General features: G+C 40.0%; 1 protein-coding gene across 1 annotated transcript in view; it reads left to right on the top strand.

The window, feature by feature from the left end:
* Positions 1-18,848, top strand: part of LOC133519703 (proteasome-associated protein ECM29 homolog) — a 38,710-nt gene that overhangs the window by 10,625 nt on the left and 9,237 nt on the right. The window contains exons 5-27 of the mRNA XM_061853759.1: positions 1,641-1,766; positions 2,082-2,193; positions 2,476-2,615; positions 2,948-3,044; positions 3,157-3,246; positions 3,712-3,797; positions 4,542-4,654; positions 5,723-5,878; positions 6,321-6,468; positions 6,884-7,000; positions 9,075-9,375; positions 10,338-10,512; positions 11,022-11,399; positions 12,180-12,358; positions 13,164-13,322; positions 13,905-14,012; positions 14,096-14,209; positions 14,683-14,797; positions 15,182-15,365; positions 17,102-17,220; positions 17,322-17,491; positions 17,804-17,910; positions 18,270-18,399. Of these exons, the coding sequence (XP_061709743.1) occupies positions 1,641-1,766; positions 2,082-2,193; positions 2,476-2,615; positions 2,948-3,044; positions 3,157-3,246; positions 3,712-3,797; positions 4,542-4,654; positions 5,723-5,878; positions 6,321-6,468; positions 6,884-7,000; positions 9,075-9,375; positions 10,338-10,512; positions 11,022-11,399; positions 12,180-12,358; positions 13,164-13,322; positions 13,905-14,012; positions 14,096-14,209; positions 14,683-14,797; positions 15,182-15,365; positions 17,102-17,220; positions 17,322-17,491; positions 17,804-17,910; positions 18,270-18,399 (3,424 nt within the window). The remainder of the gene's footprint in view (positions 1-1,640; positions 1,767-2,081; positions 2,194-2,475; positions 2,616-2,947; positions 3,045-3,156; positions 3,247-3,711; positions 3,798-4,541; positions 4,655-5,722; positions 5,879-6,320; positions 6,469-6,883; positions 7,001-9,074; positions 9,376-10,337; positions 10,513-11,021; positions 11,400-12,179; positions 12,359-13,163; positions 13,323-13,904; positions 14,013-14,095; positions 14,210-14,682; positions 14,798-15,181; positions 15,366-17,101; positions 17,221-17,321; positions 17,492-17,803; positions 17,911-18,269; positions 18,400-18,848) is intronic.

Raw genomic sequence — 18,848 nt, 5'->3', positions numbered from 1 at the left:
ATAATTATAAATTTGATTAGTTTCCAAAGCCTGATGATGGGAGTTGGGGTGGGAATTGAAGCTCCTTGAAAGGACAAGTTTTCGTAACTGTTCTTTGATTGAATTATTTGTAGAGTCTGTTCGGAAAGAGAAGAGTCGTGAAATGTATTGGGCCCCATACATTCCACGACTCTTCTCTTTCCTCACAAACTCTAACGTTCACATCCATTCTAGCATAGAGAAATAAGAAATACACAGAGTGCTCACTCCATACATCAGTTTTGGTACCAAAACGCTTATTATTTTCGTAGTCGACATCTAGCATCGAGTAGCGGAACTCTCAGTACTGCTACTCGACAATAGATATCGCGGCAAACAAAAAGTGTAATGCTCAACGATTTTTCGCTAATATTATAACCAGAGTAACCGGAACTCTATTTTCAACTCCTACGCTTACTATTATTTATTTCTTTTAACGAAGATTTTTTACTTTTAACCAATTATGTTATTAAATGCGCTCTAGTATTATCTTGCTCTATTTTTTTTGTCCGAAAAAGTAGTAGACTGTATGCCTTAAAAAAGTTGTACTTTTTTTAATTTATAGAAAAGTATATTGGTCAAATTATAGGGAACAACACACGACACGACGATCTCATGCGAAAATTAATAGAATGTATGATTGAAAACCATCGCGGAAAGGGACTCCCTAAGAAAAGTTACATAGATCAAATAAAGAATTGGCTAGACGTAGAGTAGCATGTACCAGGAGATGAAGGAAATTGCATAAGATTGGATGAAATTGTAAATACAAAAGATTCTCTCTTAAATTTGAATAGAAAAGAATCTATATTTTATCATATATATACATATATCGCAGAAAACTAAAGATTATCAATATTATCATATATTCTTCATTCACACATATTGATGAGCCCAACTGTAGTCGGTTGAGTACCGCCGACTTAATCCTGCTCATTTGTTTACTTTTAATCTCCTATCACAACATTATGACACGACATTAACCTTCTCTTTAGCATAAATTACGAATGCCTTCCATGGAACTCCATCCTTTCATTTTTCCTTCTATTACAGTATTTATGTAATCGTCATATCGTGCCACCAACATGAAAGAAAAAGAAATCCTCTTCTGTTCCCAGTCATCGTCATAATAAATATATTTTTATCTTACCAAATTTAAACTTTTTCATTCGTTTTTTGTTATGTTCAACTTCATACCTCGTATCCGTTGCCTTTTCTTCATCTGAAACGCACAGCGCGTGCTGTATTTAGGCGTTTTTTTATTTTACCGGATCCGGTCCGGATCCGGTGATTTTTACCGGATCCGGTAGCTCCTGAAAAGTGCCGGATCCGGCCGGATTACCGGATCCGCCGGACCGGATTGCAATCCCTATACAGATGTAGTGAATAATCATTTACGATGGTAAATACGATGGTATTTTTTCGGTACAAAAAGTACTGAGGTTGACTGAAGTAGCATTACAAATACAAACGTTTCCGAGAAAGTATGATGGCAAAGGATTGTTCACTACCTCACATTTGACCGAGCGTAATGAATGAATGGCCTTGATTTCCCGCTCGCCAAACCGCCGGTCGCGTGCGTCCAGTTCGTGTGGCCTTAGATATGAAATTAATTTTTACAGAATATTGGTATTAATAATGCCACTATTGGGCGGCATTAAAGAAGCAGATCTGAATCTCAAGGAGAAGCCCAAACTGGCCTCACTCATACTGAAGTTTGCCACGGACATACTGTTGCTACCTTACAGGTGAGTGCTTTAACCTTTTTGACGCCAATGACGGATTTATCCGCATCGTACGTCCAATGCCGAAGATGGATTAATCCGTCACAGAGCACAGAGCAACATAGACCCAATTTCAGTTTTGACACTTCAGTGACGTGGCGTCCGGGTGATAGCTTTTGTGTTCGATACAGCGTCGAAAAGGTGGATTATGAATTTTCCATTTCCAAAATGAAAGTTTTCTTTGTTAAATGTCAATTTTTTCCTGATATTTCCGAGAACTTTTCATAGTTTTTGGAAATTTTCCGCAACTTACCCATCTGTAAAATGTATTTATTCCAGAGCTCTGCCAAATACAGGCGACAGTGAGTTCCAAGTGCCTCCAGGCATGAGCATGAGAACTTATAAAAGGATCGTGGACAAGAATCAACTCAATCCCAATCAGTTAGAAGAGGTAAGTACCTATATACACAGATATATGTATTAGGATAATCATAGATGGGAATATTGGGATAGTTGTGGTTGGTGTAACCGACCCTTAAATTGAGGAGTGTTTGCCAAAGGGCTTATTTCTCTATGAAAACCATAAAAAAATAAGCCCTTATGAAAAGACCTTCATTTGTTTTTCACGCTTAGTTATTTTACGTTACGTTAGTTACGTGTTGATCGAGTTAGTTTTGCAATATACCTTCTACTATTTATTTTCTGTATAACTCATTAGTTCGACATGTTTCAGATGAAATTATCGATAGTGAACTTGATAAGCAAGGACATATTCAACACTTGCGACGTGCTGCTGCCGCTGGTGGTGGCTGCCGCCGACTCTCGGTTCAGTGTCGCCAACCACGCCAACAGCCCGCTCATACGAGCTAACAGGTAACATTGCTAACATTGCCCAACTTGATAAGCATGGACGTATTCCACACTCACGACGAGCTGCTGCCGCTGGTGGTGATCGCGGTTGACTCGCGGTTCAACGCCGCCAACCATGCCAACAGCCCGCTCATATGAGCTAACAGGTAACATTGCCCATATTTGGCATCTAAGCCGAAGGGAAATATTTCCGTATCAGGTTTTCCAATCGTCGTTCCTTTTCCCTAAGAACTTACAGGAATTTTCAGTTAACAGTATGTATTGATGATGGTATTCGAGCGGGTTTGCAAGTTTCTGATGTGTGATGTTACGTTTTAAAATCTTTTTTGTTGCAGTTCTGTGGACTGGTCGCAGCCTTCGGTAGTGGCTCCACTGTACTCACTCTATTTAGGCACATGGGGAGGTCTAAAGGTGCCCCCAGATGACCGCAAGGTAAGTTGCCCCTTCCCCAGTTTTACGCATTTTATTGTCAACCAATTTTAAGCTTTTCTTATCATGTATATACTGTATTGATTTCTATAATTAACTAAATACATATTTCTAGGTGCCAGCGTGTACCAGACTTAGGCTTAAGATAATTCAGTACTTGAACAAAGCAACAGGAGCAGGCATCATGTTTCCCCATTGTGTACAGGTAATAACTTAACACACCAACCAGCATTACATCTCTTCGTTACACAATATCAAGCAGTAGCACCATGTAGCTGCAGAAATAACTGACCCCCATGCAAACAAGTTTCTATGCATGGGTTAGTTATCTCTGCAGCTTACTGTACATAATATCAAAGATAATTTGAAATAGAGGTGGATTTTCAAAGAAAACTTTGTAGCCACAGTAAATTTACTGCCATCGCTCGAAACGATGCCGACATACCTTTGAGTTATCCTGGGTAAGATGGCGCCACTTTTTAATATATCAGTGAAAGAATAGGGCTAATAAAGACAAATGGCGTTCTAAAAGTTTTAATCGTGTGTCTAAAGATGGCAGTAAATATACTGTGGCTAAAAAAACATCTTTGACAATCCACCTCTATTACAAATTCTCTTTAATAATATCCATTATTGCTTGGATAATTAAGTTATGTAAATATGTTCCCAGGTGATATTCTCTTCGTTGTTCGACCCGAATACAAACTCCAGACTGCGCAACATGGCGCTGATGTTCTTACTCAATGTCATCAACAGGTAACTAATTTTTTTTTTTGCGAAAATTTCGTAACGACAAAAAATCTACAATTGTATAGTTTAATAATGACCTACCGAAAAACCTTTACCGTTTTTTTGCCTGGTCTCCACTACCCTAAGGTTATCTGGAAGAGATCGCTCTTTAGCGATAAGACCGCCCGTTGTCTACTATAGTCTAAGATGTGTATTTAATTTGTATGTCATTATGTTCTTTTCATATTGGTGAGCAATAAAGAATATTTGTATTATATATTGTGACTGATTCTAGTTATCTTGAAACATCCGTCCAACTATTAGTACGTAGAATTACAGTCAGGAACATAATTTTAATCAGATTGGGAAACCCGTACCAACTTTGATTCAGTTTTTGGGCATGGTACCGGGACAGTGCACAGGAAATAATTTTCCCTGACATAATGCCTGCCGCCTCGTGACGTATAGGGAGCGTGCATGAACTGTAGGAGGCAGCACAGGAGCCGTCAGATTTTTGGCGCGAGGCGTAAATGTGATGTTTTTTGTTCCGATGTAGCCCACACGATGGCAGAACCTAATATGCACAAGAAAACACGTGACATGTAAATGTACATGTTTATGGTTCCGATTCAGGCCACAAGATGTCAGACCCTCCAACGCGCACGGTCCGTATACTGCAAATTACACCCAGATTGTATATTGCACATACAAGCAGTGTATCTTCTTATATAATTTCCCATAACAGAGGTTTCTTTGCTTTCATCTTTACAGTGGGGACCTCGGACAACTTCGGAAGGTATCCTCAGTGTTCCTACAAGGACTGCTGAAGATAATCCGTTCTGACGAATACGCCGAACACCAACCCAAAGCCTACATGTGTTTAGGTCAGTGACTATTAATAATACGTAGGTTACATTCAAATGATTCAATAAGCATGCCTAATGGCCCACCCGAAATGTGACTGTCAAATGATTACTAAAATATAATAGTAAAAATTCGAAAATAATCACTATTCGCTATGTGCACGACTGTCACGCAACCTAGCGTCCACAAGTCTAGGGGAAAACGTCAATGCACTACATCTTATAAAACTACTGAACAGATTTTCATACGACTTTCATCCATCAATATAGTGATTCTTGAGGAAGGTTTGTTGTATACTTAACTTGTTAAAGGTTTTGTGTAAATTGGTTGATATATAACGATGTTGTCGGAAAAAATCACGCTGGCTAGGAGGTTTAATCGAAAACGCTGCTTAATTCGTTTGAGATATAACAGCACAATATATGGTGGGGTTGTCTCTCTTTCATGGGTCTACAAAAAGTCCACGATGTTGAATGGCTATCTTTTAAGGATAACTTATTACCCATTCTTAACTTTTAGAAAATGATTACATAGTATGTGCCATTTGCAAAGCTATTTACACAGATACAGTATTAATAATTATCAGATTAAATACGTTATTTATATTAAGCATTTCATACAGATTACAATGGCCCCTTACACCATACAATATAAATGAATATTTCAGAAGTAATCGTAAATTAAAGTTTTATTTCGAGCCATATGACTTGTACGAAATGTTAAAGACGCTATCCGCAGTTAGTACTAATTTTTACCACCTTATGCGCTGGGATTGCTTTACTTACCCCCTCCATGCACTTCGCACGGTCCCAATTAGTAAAGTAAAAACAATTTACGATGCAAAAGATTCATTTTGCGCTAGCGACATACGTTGGAAGAGTTTAGCGATAGGGGTAATATAACCATTATGAGAAGAGACTTAGAATTCTAAGTATCAAGGGACTATTTGTGAGTTTACGACATCGTTTTCAAAAATTAGCTGACGTTGTTCCTACCTTCTGGTATTTAAATAACCTTAAATCATTAAAAAGATGATGGTTCTTGATAAAGAGATAAAGCTAGAACCTTTCCCATATTTCCCCGAACAGGCAGGCTAGCAATGAAGTGCCCGAAGACCATCAATAATCAGTTCGCGCTCCTCGAAGAGTTGGTCAAGAAGATACCTGAAGCCACGCCCGAGATGAGGACGGCTTTGCGGGACGCTTTGCTGGAGATGGCTGTAGCTTATAGAATCAATCCGGAAGGTATGTAGTTACTTTATAATCTGAACAGGGAAGCAAATCGCGACAGTAAAACAGTACTGTAGGGCTAAGATGGTCATTTGTCACCATGCCTGTCACGTTCTAACAAGTATGTAAGCGCAAAAGTGACGGGCATAGTGACAATTCATAAAAATTTAACCATGTTGCCACCGCAGTACTGTCAAGGTTTGCAATCTTTACAGAATACACGAGAAAAAGTATACGCTTAAACTGTGTTTTTCATTCCCCTGCTAGGACGTATCTCAGTCGCATTTTTTTCACTTGTCACTATGCCTGTCACGTTCTAACAAGCATGTAAGTGCGAAAGTGACAATGCTTTCCTCCCTTAAAGAGCAGCACGTTTCTTTCGGATCTCTAGGGTTGTAAAATAGGTTTTCAGATAGGGTTGTTATGCTTAATGAGTCTAATTTATATATGCCTTCAGATAAACTCGAAATAATGGACACAATTTCTGAAGACCCGGGAACATCGCAAGAGCCGATGGAGACCGACGAAGGTTCAGAGAGCAAGAAACCTAAAACAACCGCGTTTGACGAGCCTCAGGCGTTGGCACTCTTCGCTTTACTAGACCAGTGAGTACTAGTCCGAAGTTTGTATCAAATTCAACTTAAAATGTATTAAAATAGAGGTTAAAATCCTTACGAGAGATTAAAAGAAACCCAAGAGAACTGGTTTTGTTCGAGCGCAATCAATGGCACTTTTTGCTTTACTAGACCAGTGAGTAGTAGTGCCAATGTTGTATGAAATTGCATTTAAAACGTATTAAAATTAGATTCGATTACCTGTAAGGTCTCCCTCTACGAACTTTTCAGAGACTTAAGAAACCTAAAACGAGCGCGTTTGATGAGCATCAAGCGGAGGATGCAGACGCTATTTAACAAGTACCAAATATATTAAACCCACTGCAGACAAAATTAAACTTTACTGCACAGCAAAAAGCACTTTTCTCAATAACAAATTAATCATGTATGTTTCTCTTTCCAACAGTTACATGCAAAGCGAGGAGTCAATGATCAGGTACATCGCGATGCGATATTCCGCGGCAGTGTACCCACAAGACTACATCCCGTCTAGATATCTGCTCTTACTGGCCAGTGGAGACAGGTGAGATAACTGTTAACAAACAGACACATTAGAAATATCAAAACCGCTCCCTATTTCGTCAGTTTTTCGGCGTGAGTCAAAGGACCGGCAATATGAAGTATGGATCGTCGCGATTAATCGCGCGAGTAGAGCAGTGTGTGGCGAGCGCGGGCAACATCGCGGTAGCTCGCGCTAGCATGCTGTGGAGCATAGTGTGTCCGTACTATAATAATGTGCATTTTCATGTTAACAGCAGTAACTGATCTTTGTCAGACGTCGAGATATACTTGTATTGAGATGTGGTGTAATGTGTTGCACGGTTGCAATAAGTTGTTCCAATGCCGACGACCGGTCAGCCTAGTGGGTAGTGACCCTGCGTATACAGCCGATGGTCCCGGTTTCAAATCCTGGTAAGGGCATTTATTCGTGAGATGAGCATTGATATTTGTTCCTGAGTCATGGGTGTTTTATATGTATTTAAGTATTTATAAATATTTACATATTATATGCGTTGTCTAAGTCCCCACAACACAAGCCTTATTGAGCTTACTGTGAGACTTAGTCAATTTGTGTAATAATGTCATAATATTAAAAATAACCGGCCAAGAGCATGTCGGGCCACGCTCAGTGTAGGGTTCCGTAGTTACTCTTCCGTCACAATAAGCTAAACTGGAGCTTAAAGTATAGTAAATTGTTAACCAAGGGATGAAACGGTACCTTTCACCTGAGTTAAATAAATAGGCAAATTTGCATAATCAGTACCTAATTAAAATAAGTCTTTTTACTATGAAGGGAAAACTTTTTGCGATAGCTCAAAAACAGCTAAACTGATCATGTCCGCTATAGTTTTCATTTAATGTCTTTATTAAGCTCTACTTCCACGATTTATTTCATATTTTTTGGACCTATGGTTCAAAAGTTAGAGGGGGGGGGGACACATTTTTTTTTCTTTCGGAGCGATTATCTCCGAATATATTCACTTTATCAAAACTGTTTCTTGAAAACCCCTATTAGTTTTGAAAGACCTTTCCAACGATACCCCACACTCTAGGGTTAAAGCGAAAAAACAATTTCACCCCCACTTTACGTGTAGGGGAGGAACCCTAAAAAAAAATACATTTTTAGATTTTATTGTACGACTTTGTCGGCTTTATTGATTTATATATCCATGCCAAATTTCAGCTTTCTAGCACTAACGACCACGGAGCAAAGCCTCGGACAGACAGACAGACAGACAGACAGACGGACATGGCGAAACTATAAGGGTTCCGTTTTATGCCATTTGGCTACGGAACCCTAAAAAAATGCCTCTGGGCGGCCACTTATATTATTGATGAACCTTTTAAATCCTGTTAGTACGATTTTCATTCACGCCTTTGAATTTTGAAGAACTAAAATTGAATAGCATAATAACATTTTACGGATTGGAGATCAATGACAATGGTTTGTGATGTCCACTCGTGGCGGTTGATTGTTTCAAGGGCGACATTACACACGAGGTTTTCCCGAGGGTCTACAGTATGAGGTTCTTCAAAAAAGGAGTGTACAGATTTGTAAAGGGTCGGCAACGCGCATGTAACACCTGGAGTTGCAAGCGTCCATAGGCTACGGTGACTGCTTACCATCAGGCGGGCCGTATGCTTGTTTGCCACCGTCGTGGTATAAAAAATAATATATATTATATAGCACTTTCTGTATTCGAGCTCCTTGATGTTATTTCGAGCTCAGGGTTTACTATTGCTACCTAGTAAAAATTCTATTACCCTCTATGTTACCAAAACAAGGCTTGACGTACATTTTCACGTAAAATTGTATACAATGGAAATGTGTAAACGTTTACGAGTATTTCAAGAATTATTCATTTTATGCATATAGTGTAATAATTGCAAAACTGCTCGTAAGTTTTGAGGTTATGGATTCAAATACTTATGTATGTCCATTTTTGACGAGATGCAATAAATGTGCCATTTTCATCCAAAGGGGTACTTATTGTTGGTTGTCAATAAGACGCTATTTCCATATAGCTTCAATTTGAAATCAACCTTCTCCATAACCGACCATGTAGTTTAAAAATGTCACAAATTATTTTGTACAGCCAAGATGAGGTGTCCACAGAAGCACTAAAATGCCTCTACGGAACATCCCGTCCGAGCGAAATAGAAGATGTCGTAAACAACGTGAACAAGAAAGAGACAACCACAGTCAACTTAGACGACGAAACCTCCAAGAAAGACAAGGACAAAGAACAAGAGGAGGAGTTTAAAGTGCCAAAGTTTGGGGATATAGTGAATTACGTGTGGGATCAAATGCAGAAGAGGAAAAAGGGGTCTAACTCGAAGCATCGGTTTGTGGTCAATAATCAAGTGTTGCAGTTTCATCCTTTGACTTATCAAGAGGTGAGTTCGGATCTTCCTATTAGATATCTTATTGTCGACATGGAGGGTGTTTATTTAGTCACCTGCAATAATTTACGGGGTATTTTTTTGTTTTCGCGATTTCGGGGTTGGTCTCATAGTAAAACTGTAAAAGTTGCTCAGAATGACCTATATGTTCTCCCCGTAAATTACTGCAGGTGACTAAAACACCCTGTATGTTACCCAAACAGTGTCCCTTGATTCCCCGAGTAAAATTACGCCGATTTCCGTTTCGCAGACAACTATCCGCAGGCGGGTCCATTCTACAGGATTGGTCTGCGAAACGATGTTCGGCGAAAAGTTGTCTGCGAATCGATAATCTGCTAAAAATTGGTCGGGGAATCATTAGATACCCTACCCAAACACATCTTTGTGTGTCATTTACATTCGCTTTAAAACCAATTTTTTTAACCCCTCGCTTGGTATGCGATATCGCCCCTCTCTAAATTAGAATTAGACTGTAGTGTAATTCCAAAGCAAGCCATTCTATTACGAGTATTATATATTCTCATTCATAATGCACGTTTGAGTGTTTATGTAGTATCTCTAGATATGCGTTAATTTTTAACCCTAGATATATTGTCGATTATCGCTGTTCTGTCTGATTCGGTCAGTAAAATTATTAAGCACTGGAACTCTCATCATTTGAAGTTCAGATGAGCTATAAGTGTCTCTGTCTTAATTATATTGCATTAATAACATAGATGAAGGTTCGTGTAATATTGATTTGAGGGACACGCCTGAAAATAATGAATGTATTATTAAATGCATTATCCAAAAAAAAAAACACGCAATTAAATCGTGACCCGCGTTATTTTTCGCGCATTGACCCTATCGAAATTGGTATGACAAAACGTCACTTACGCAACAATATCATTTACTTTATCATCATTAATTTCATCCCGTCAGTTTTGTCAATAGTTCTGTAAGTGGTACATTTCCAGATCCTTCGGTACCTCCGCATGTGCCTGAACCGCGAGGCGGGGCTGCGAGACTGCTCCGAGCATCCCAACGCCACGTCGCCGCTGCTCGCCAAGTACTTCTACGAGCGGCTGCTCGATTCGGAGGTGCTGGAGCGGTACCTCTCCATGATCACCTCTCTACTGAGCGCTAGCTCAGGTAACATAATAAAAAAAAAAACACTTGACATTCTCACAAAAAGCCCTTTAATTTTATATGCCGTATGATAGTTGGATCTTTTTTAAGTAATGTGTACCCCCAAAAGTGGCCGCCGTTTTTAAAACTAATTTAGTTACACGCCTTGACTGTGACAGATGGACAGCAGACACACAAGTGATCCTTTATCCTTTTCGACGCCGTGTCAAACACAAGCTATCACTCGGACGTCACGGCACCGAAGTGTCAAAACTGAAATTGAACTTTATGCATATGCACATAGGTCTATGTTGCTCTGTGGTCTGTGACGGCTTAATCCGCCTTCGGCCTTGCACATACGGTGCGGATATATCCGTCATTAGCGTCAAAAAGGCTAAGAGTTACATTATTTCCTTTTGAGGTACGGACCCCTAAAAACAGTAATTGATTTATGTCCAATTTGGTGTCAAGTCTGCCTAAATTTTGGTGTCAAGTTTGAAAATTTCCATAAATCACGTTGTTTTTTTTTTCAGAATTAATGCCCATCACATGCTTCCTGGACATTGTCGGCTGCGTGCCCGAAAAGATAGCCTCTAAATACACGAGCCTCCTCCCCTTCCTCAAAAACCTCTTCGTGACCACTACCAAGGAAGACATAAGAGAAACCGCCTCCGTTATTTACGCTATAATCACAGTACATACTAGCGAAAAATCAGCGATAGAGAGGGATCTGAAAGAGTTCGTGGTACAGGGTGATAGTAATAGAAGTTTAGAGTCGCAGTGCGGTTATCTGTGTGTGTTCTCGCACATGTGTGAGCGGTGTTTGGTGTTGGCGAAGAGGGGGAAGTTTGGGGGGAAAGGGTTCAGTGGGGCCAACTGGGAGCCGCACCGAGAGGGAGTTAGGACTTTAGGTAAGTAGTTTGTTTCCTGAGTTTGTATGTACTCAATATCTTATATTCTCTACGGGTTGTATAGACAAAGAAAACAAAGTGACTCAAGGAAACAATACCACCGATTCAAAAGGTTTGCTAAGTATAGAGTTCATAGGGAAATGTAACTAGTGACGTCACAATGAATCCACCTCCTTATGAGTTTCTGTTGATTTTAAAAGCGCAAATATATGCTTGACATTACTTTTCGTAAATTTGATTTGTTTTTTTTTTTTTTTTTATACTACGTCGGTGGCAAACAAGCATACGGTTCGCCTGATGGTAAGTAGTCTCCGTAGCCTATGTACGCCTGCAACTCCGGAGGAGTTACATTCGCGTTGCCGAGCCTAACACTCCGCACCCTCGTTGAGCTCTGGCAACCTTACTCACCGGCATCACAACACTATGAGTAGGGTCTAGTGTTATTTGGCTGCGGTTTTCTGTAAGGTGGAGGTACTTCCCCAATTGGGCTCTGCTCTAGATCTGGAATGACATCCGCTGCGCTTTGCCCTACCACACAAAGCGAGATGACATTCACAGTGCCCAATATATTTTAGACGTAGTTTAAGGACATACCCGGGTCCTGGTCTGCCGTGATATAATTTTAACTTTTTATACGAAACTTATATTAATATTAGCATATTGAGTGAACGACCGAGTCACGTGGTTTTGTTTGTTAAATATCTAAATGAACAGACTTTCAATAGCCTGTTCCATTACATTATTTCTTATAACGATAATGAATCACATTTTATCTTTCAGCTAAATTCCTGTCTAACCCACAAACGCTACTTGTCAGTACATCGGTATCGGCTATATCTCTCCTTGCGAGAGTTGGACCGCTACCTCTCCCTGACTCCGATCCTAAGCAGGCTGCGACCATTCAAAGCAACACCCCGTTCAATGTTAACAGAACTGATACTGAGGACACTGTTAACAAGGTATCTGGCGTCAAATAATCTTTAAATTGTTTGCCTTATTTAGGTGTGCTATCTAAGGAGATACGCTTCATGTCTTATCTTTCCTTTCTACATAAAAAAAACATATAGCATGAAAAGACAAGTACTCAATGAGTGGAGCGAATCTTCGCGAATGACACTGTTTAGACACAACTATACCATCATGACAGAATAAGTAATGGTACTACCGTACAGAAAAGAAACTTCCTACAAAACCGAAGTTTGACAGCGATTCAGGGACGAATTATGCTGTCCCTTTCTAATGTATCCCTATCTGATATTTAGGGTTGTCAAAATTCAAGTCATTATCTAATCTGTGGTTGTGCATGCAAAAGGGCGTCAAGTTGTGCCTACCCTAATAATTGCTCGGAGCAATGCTAAGCCGAGAATGCTGCAGTTTCTCCCCGCTGCCAGCACTGCATCTTTCCTGTTGGCATTTGTCAAAAGAAAATGAATTGTCATCAAGATAAAGTTAGTTTATTTTTCAAGTAAACCTATTACAATGCCCTTATCAACGTCAAATTAAGCTACACCGGCTCTAACCTTACACCTCTGCCCGAGAAGATTGAAATCCCTCCTAAATTGGAGGAGGCTCTCCGAATCTGGAACCGGCGGGACGCATCTTTCCAGAAAATTACATCTTATAATGAATTAAATTAAACAATACAATTTAAATTACTACAAAACTCGTGTAATTACTATTACGTTGTGTATTTGTCATTTTGAAATTACACTTATCAAAATAATTATACAAAAAGGGTGTTTTAAATAATGTGTTGTATTCCAGTTCACAGTAGCGGACAGCCTGTTCAGAATAGTCGGTAACGCTAAGCTTCCGTCTAAAATAAAGGAACGGGCGCTGTATACGCTCGGTTTACTCTGTTGTGGAGAGCGCTTCCCCTTCGCGAAGCAAATCGTTAAAGGGTTCCTGCAGATGGCTAAAGATGTAAGTATTGATTGTGCCTCAATCGCTCATAGTTTTGACTGCGAAAGCCTATTTAGGATTGCCAAACCGTTATGTCTTATAACTATAACTTTTTCCATTTTTTCGTTAGATATAAAATTTTGCAGTCATTTTCTTTAGCAAGTAATACTCGTAATGCCTTGATCACATGTACCAAGTATAGTGGCGAGACAGTGCCCTCGGTGTTCGGTTCTTGTGGACTTTGTGACGAGTCCTCGGCCTAGTACTCGGCCCAGCAAAATGACGAGCGAATTACTCGGACCTTGTTTTATATGAATAGTGATAACGACCACTCGTCACTTGGTACTATAGCGAGCGGCGGCGCGCACGGTTTTTTTTTCCTTTTTGCTATTTATGTGTGCACTCAGGAATCTCTACAAAGTGAACTGACTCGTTAGGAAAAGCAAAATGCGTGCTGCTCACCTACCCTATTCTCTCGGCAGAGTACCAATTTGCTATCTCGCCACTGTGCTCGGAACGTGTGATCAAGACATATTGTGATAACAATGTTACTACAGTGGTCCTAAAAATCGGATATTTAAATTCTAACTATGTTTTTTTCAGAGTAAAGAATTTGAAATCCATTTACAAATTGGTGAGTCGTTAGTGTTGTGCGTTGAGGGTGTGAACTCTAACGAAAACAGGGATCTGTGGACCGAGCTACCTAAAGAGGTAAGCTATGTAATTAATTATATTTGGAGTAGCGTTTGTAATTATGTATAAATAATTCCTACTAAGCAAATGAGAATTTTTAGGGTGATGCAAAAATAAGAGATCGAGAAGCGTTGAAGGAAAACGACGAGCTGTTGGAATGGCTACTGCAGGAGTTGTTCAAGATCGGCAAACACCCCCACCCACACTCGAGACAGGTACTTTTACATTTTAGTACCTGCCTTTAATTCCATGTATCTTTCGAAAGAAAACTATTAAGTTGAACAAATTTAATACGATATTTGGGCGAATCAACTTTCTGACCGACAGTTAGGAGTGTCTCTTGCGTTACTCAAAATATCTCTGGTGTTACCAAGAAATCAGGCATCTAATAAACATATCTGGGAGATCGAGTTTTACTCGGAAAACATAAAAACTCAAAAATGCGCGTTTTCCCAGAGAAGATTAGCTAGCTAAATCGATTTTTCGCCCCCGTATAGAAAACTTCATCGAAATTGTTTCCGAGATCCCCGAAATATATATAAAGAAAGAATTGCTCGTTTAAAAGTATAAGATTCTCCCATTTATGTTTAGTTCAAATCATGCAACCTACATCTTATAGAATTTCTTTTAAATGTACTTTTTATTTTGAATTGGCCATCGTTCTAATACTCTAGTGTTTGTTTGACAGGCTACTAGCATTTGGCTCCTGGCTTTACTAAAGAACTGCCCCGAACGGGCGCCTATTTCGAACAAGCTGCCAGCGCTCCAGGAAGTTTTTATGGATTTCTTATCCGAGAACAGTGGTAAGTCAAATAATAACTAGACTGGCTTTATTCATTATAATGTAGTGTGTGTGGGTGAGACATAACACACACACTACGATACGGACATCAAGCAAAAATAAAAATTATATTCTTATCGGTTTAGAACTCTTTTTTAATTTAACTTACTTTTACCCGTTTGCCGTTATAGGGAAAGTAACATTTTTGGAATATATGTGTCATTTAGCATATTTTGACTTTCGTCAGCTCAAAATCAGATTACGGTATCATATAAAGATTTATTTTTGCTGTATTATTTGTATGAGTAACGTAAAATTAGTTATGTTGTCAGGTCTCCTTTTTTAAACCTTTATGTTAACAGAAATTTGTGGTCTGGTCTCATTTTTTAACCTTTTATGTTAACAGAAATAGTCCAAGACGTCGCCAGCAAGGGCTTAAGTTTGGTGTATCAGAATTCGGACGAGGATGCGAAAAAGGCTCTGGTGGGCCAGATAATAGAGCAGCTCACCAGCGGCAAGCGTGCGGTAGCACAAGTTACAGAGGACACAAAGATATTCGAGGAGGGGCAGCTAGGAAAGGCTCCCACGGGGTAAGTGTCGGTATAGTAATAGATAGTAGTAGATTGCTAACCAAGGGATGAAAGGCACTCAATTCAGGAAAGGCTCCCACGGGGTAAGTGTCGGTATAGTAATAGATAGTAGTAGATTGCTAACCAAGGGATGAAAGGCACTCAATTCAGGAAAGGCTCCCACGGGGTAAGTGTCGGTATAGTAATAGATAGTAGTAGATTGCTAACCAAGGGATGAAAGGCACTCAATTCAGGAAAGGCTCCCACGGGGTAAGTGTCGGTATAGTAATAGATAGTAGTAGATTGCTAACCAAGGGATGAAAGGCACTCAATTCAGGAAAGGCTCCCACGGGGTAAGTGTCGGTATAGTAATAGATAGTAGTAGATTGCTAACCAAGGGATGAAAGGCACTCAATTCAGGAAAGGCTCCCACGGGGTAAGTGTCGGTATAGTAATAGATAGTAGTAGATTGCTAACCAAGGGATGAAAGGCACTCAATTCAGGAAAGGCTCCCACGGGGTAAGTGTCGGTATAGTAATAGATAGTAGTAGATTGCTAACCAAGGGATGAAAGGCACTCAATTCAGGAAAGGCTCCCACGGGGTAAGTGTCGGTATAGTAATAGATAGTAGTAGATTGCTAACCAAGGGATGAAAGGCACTCAATTCAGGAAAGGCTCCCACGGGGTGTCGGTATAGTAATAGATAGTAGTAGATTGTTAACCAAGGGATGAAAGGCACTCAATTCAGGAAAGGCTCCCACGGGGTAAGTGTCGGTATAGTAATAGATAGTAGTAGATTGCTAACCAAGGGATGAAAGGCACTCAATTCAGGAAAGGCTCCCACGGGGTAAGTGTCGGTATAGTAATAGATAGTAGTAGATTGCTAACCAAGGGATGAAAGGCACTCAATTCAGGAAAGGCTCCCACGGGGTGTCGGTATAGTAATAGATAGTAGTAGATTGTTAACCAAGGGATGAAAGGCACTCAATTCAGTCGTGTCACCGTGGGGGTTTCTTATACATCTCCAAGAAGTCGTTGGGCCGAAGTTGAAATGATGCTTTTCACCTGAGAGAAAATACATGTGTATTAAAAAAAACATGAACTTACGTGGTATTTCTTGAGGGTACTTTCATTTAACAGTTTAGCTAAAAGTATCGTAATTTATGGAATGTGGAATTTAATATCATAATGGAAATTGTTTAACAATTCCATTTTGAAGAATAAGAGGGAGGCCTTTGCCCAGCAGTGGGACAGTATGGGCTCATAATAATAATAATAATAATAGGTGTACTCCTTACATTTCATTAAAGTGTCAAAAGGGCCTCTACGTGTTGGCTTCGGCTCCGCGCACGCCTCCCAAAGGTCCGGAGCACCATTGTTCCGTGATGGGAAAGACATACAATAATAATAATAAATAATAATTCCATTTTAAACGAATTTTTAATTGCTTATCATAAAAATATTTTAAATAAAATCTACTTGGAATGTAAAATGTTCTAGTTCAGAAACATATCACTTTCTGCACGTTTCATAGAACAACTATGACCCACATTAAGAGTATGAGAAATGAAAAATAAATAGTTATAACAATCCTCCTACGGCAAGTTAGGTTTTCAAGCTACAAGTACATGATTAGGTCATTATGAACCAAAAGAGTACTTCTTGTCGGTTGACAATTAGGCGCATTTTCTATATAGCTTCAAGTTGAAATCAACCTTATTGACAACCGACGGTGTTGAAAACACATTTGTTTGCAGAGGCAACCTGTCCACATACAAAGAACTGTGTTCGCTCGCTTCGGATTTAAATCAGCCGGATCTACTATACAAGTTTATGCATTTGGCACACCATAATTCCGTGTGGAATTCCAAGAAAGGTGAGTAGGTTTAAACTGGTACAAAGTTTTTTTTTAATGTTTTTAATTACAATATAAAATGTTTTTCTGGCTTAGTGTTTTAACGGTTAATTGTTTTTCAGGAGCGGCATTCGGTTTCCACTCTATAGCTCTACAAGCGGGCGCCCAGTTATCCGAGCATTTGCCCAAGATCGTGCCGCGCTTGTATCGCTACCGGTTCGACCCGACGCCACGCATACAGAACTCTATGGCGAGCATATGGCACGCTCTAGTGCCCAACACACAGGCTACGGTAAGTAACAGTTACTTATCCTTCAGGAGCTGCGCTCGGTTTCCACTCTATAGCTCTACAGACGAGAGCTCAGCTCTCCGAGCACTTGCCCAAGATCTTGCCCCGCCTGTACCGCTACCGGTTCGACCCAACGCCGCGCATACAGAACTCTATGGCGAGCATATGACACGCTCTAGTGCCCAACACACAGGCTACAGACTTACTACAGGCTAAATAAAAAAGTTACACAAGATTCCGCTAATTTTAGTACCACCGAGTGTCACCTTCAAGTTGACTTCTTAAGCTTATTATAACGATTTTTTTGCTGTCCAGGTTCACAAATACCACAAAGAGATCCTCGACGACCTCGTGGCAAACATGACTTCGAACCAATGGCGAGTGAGGATGTCCTGCTGTAACGCCCTTGCCGATCTTTTGAGGTATGTTATCGATTTGTTTAGTCACTCTTGTTGCGCTTTGAGATTATATTTGGACCTTGCCTGTACTACATAAATTGTACCCTTGTTATGATCGTGATTATTTTGGGCCCACTATGTATCACAGAATAAACCTGTCTATTATCGACGAGTTGTTCACATCCATAAAATGACTATCACTGTTAGACACTTAACTGAGACAGTTTATCGCAAATTATTGTGCTTGATTATGGCGAAGATGAAGGTTATGCTACTTATGCTGTCTGCGACTGGTTTTGTATCTGTGAGTGGAAAAAAATAATACTGAATCCCATACTAAGCGATCATCTATTACGTATTGCTGTACGAATGCACTGTTTCAGAGGAGCGCTGAGTCTTCACGAGTCCTTGGCACAGCTGCCGACTCTGTGGGCCCAACTGTTCAGGGTCATGGATGACGTCCACGAGGGCACGAGGCAAGCCGCCACAACCACTGCTAATGTGCTTTCTAAGGTAATGTAACGAAAAAGTATATGAACATTGTGATATTTAAATGAAATGAGAACGGAAGAACTTTTAGTACCTAATCAATGAAACAAACTCAAACTACCCTAAAGTGGGGTACGGTGGGGTGCGGTAAATCATAGGTACGAGTCGTTCGAGAGATCGGTCCAAATTATATGTCAACTATAACACATGGAAATTCATGTGTCGGTAGTTATTAACTTAGTTTTGCTGGGCATTTTGCCTATTTTGCGTCCACACGAGGCGCCAGCCCAGCCACTCCCCAAAACCAAGCAATGTCTTCAGGTCGCTAACTGCCTCCTTTAGTGTGCACGGAGTCCCTATATATTTGTTCCTGTATATTTCTACCTGCTTACAGCCTAGGAGAATATATTTTGCTGTTTCGTCTTCTTTTCTTACCACATTGGGCTGTCTTTTGGGTTGGGTTTTACCTTTTT

The sequence above is a fragment of the Cydia pomonella genome, chromosome 7 (assembly GCF_033807575.1).
Source record: "Cydia pomonella isolate Wapato2018A chromosome 7, ilCydPomo1, whole genome shotgun sequence".
In the NCBI taxonomy this organism is placed as follows: domain Eukaryota; kingdom Metazoa; phylum Arthropoda; class Insecta; order Lepidoptera; family Tortricidae; genus Cydia; species Cydia pomonella.
Note: the sequence above shows the minus strand (reverse complement) of the source record. Positions and strands in the feature narration are given on the sequence as shown.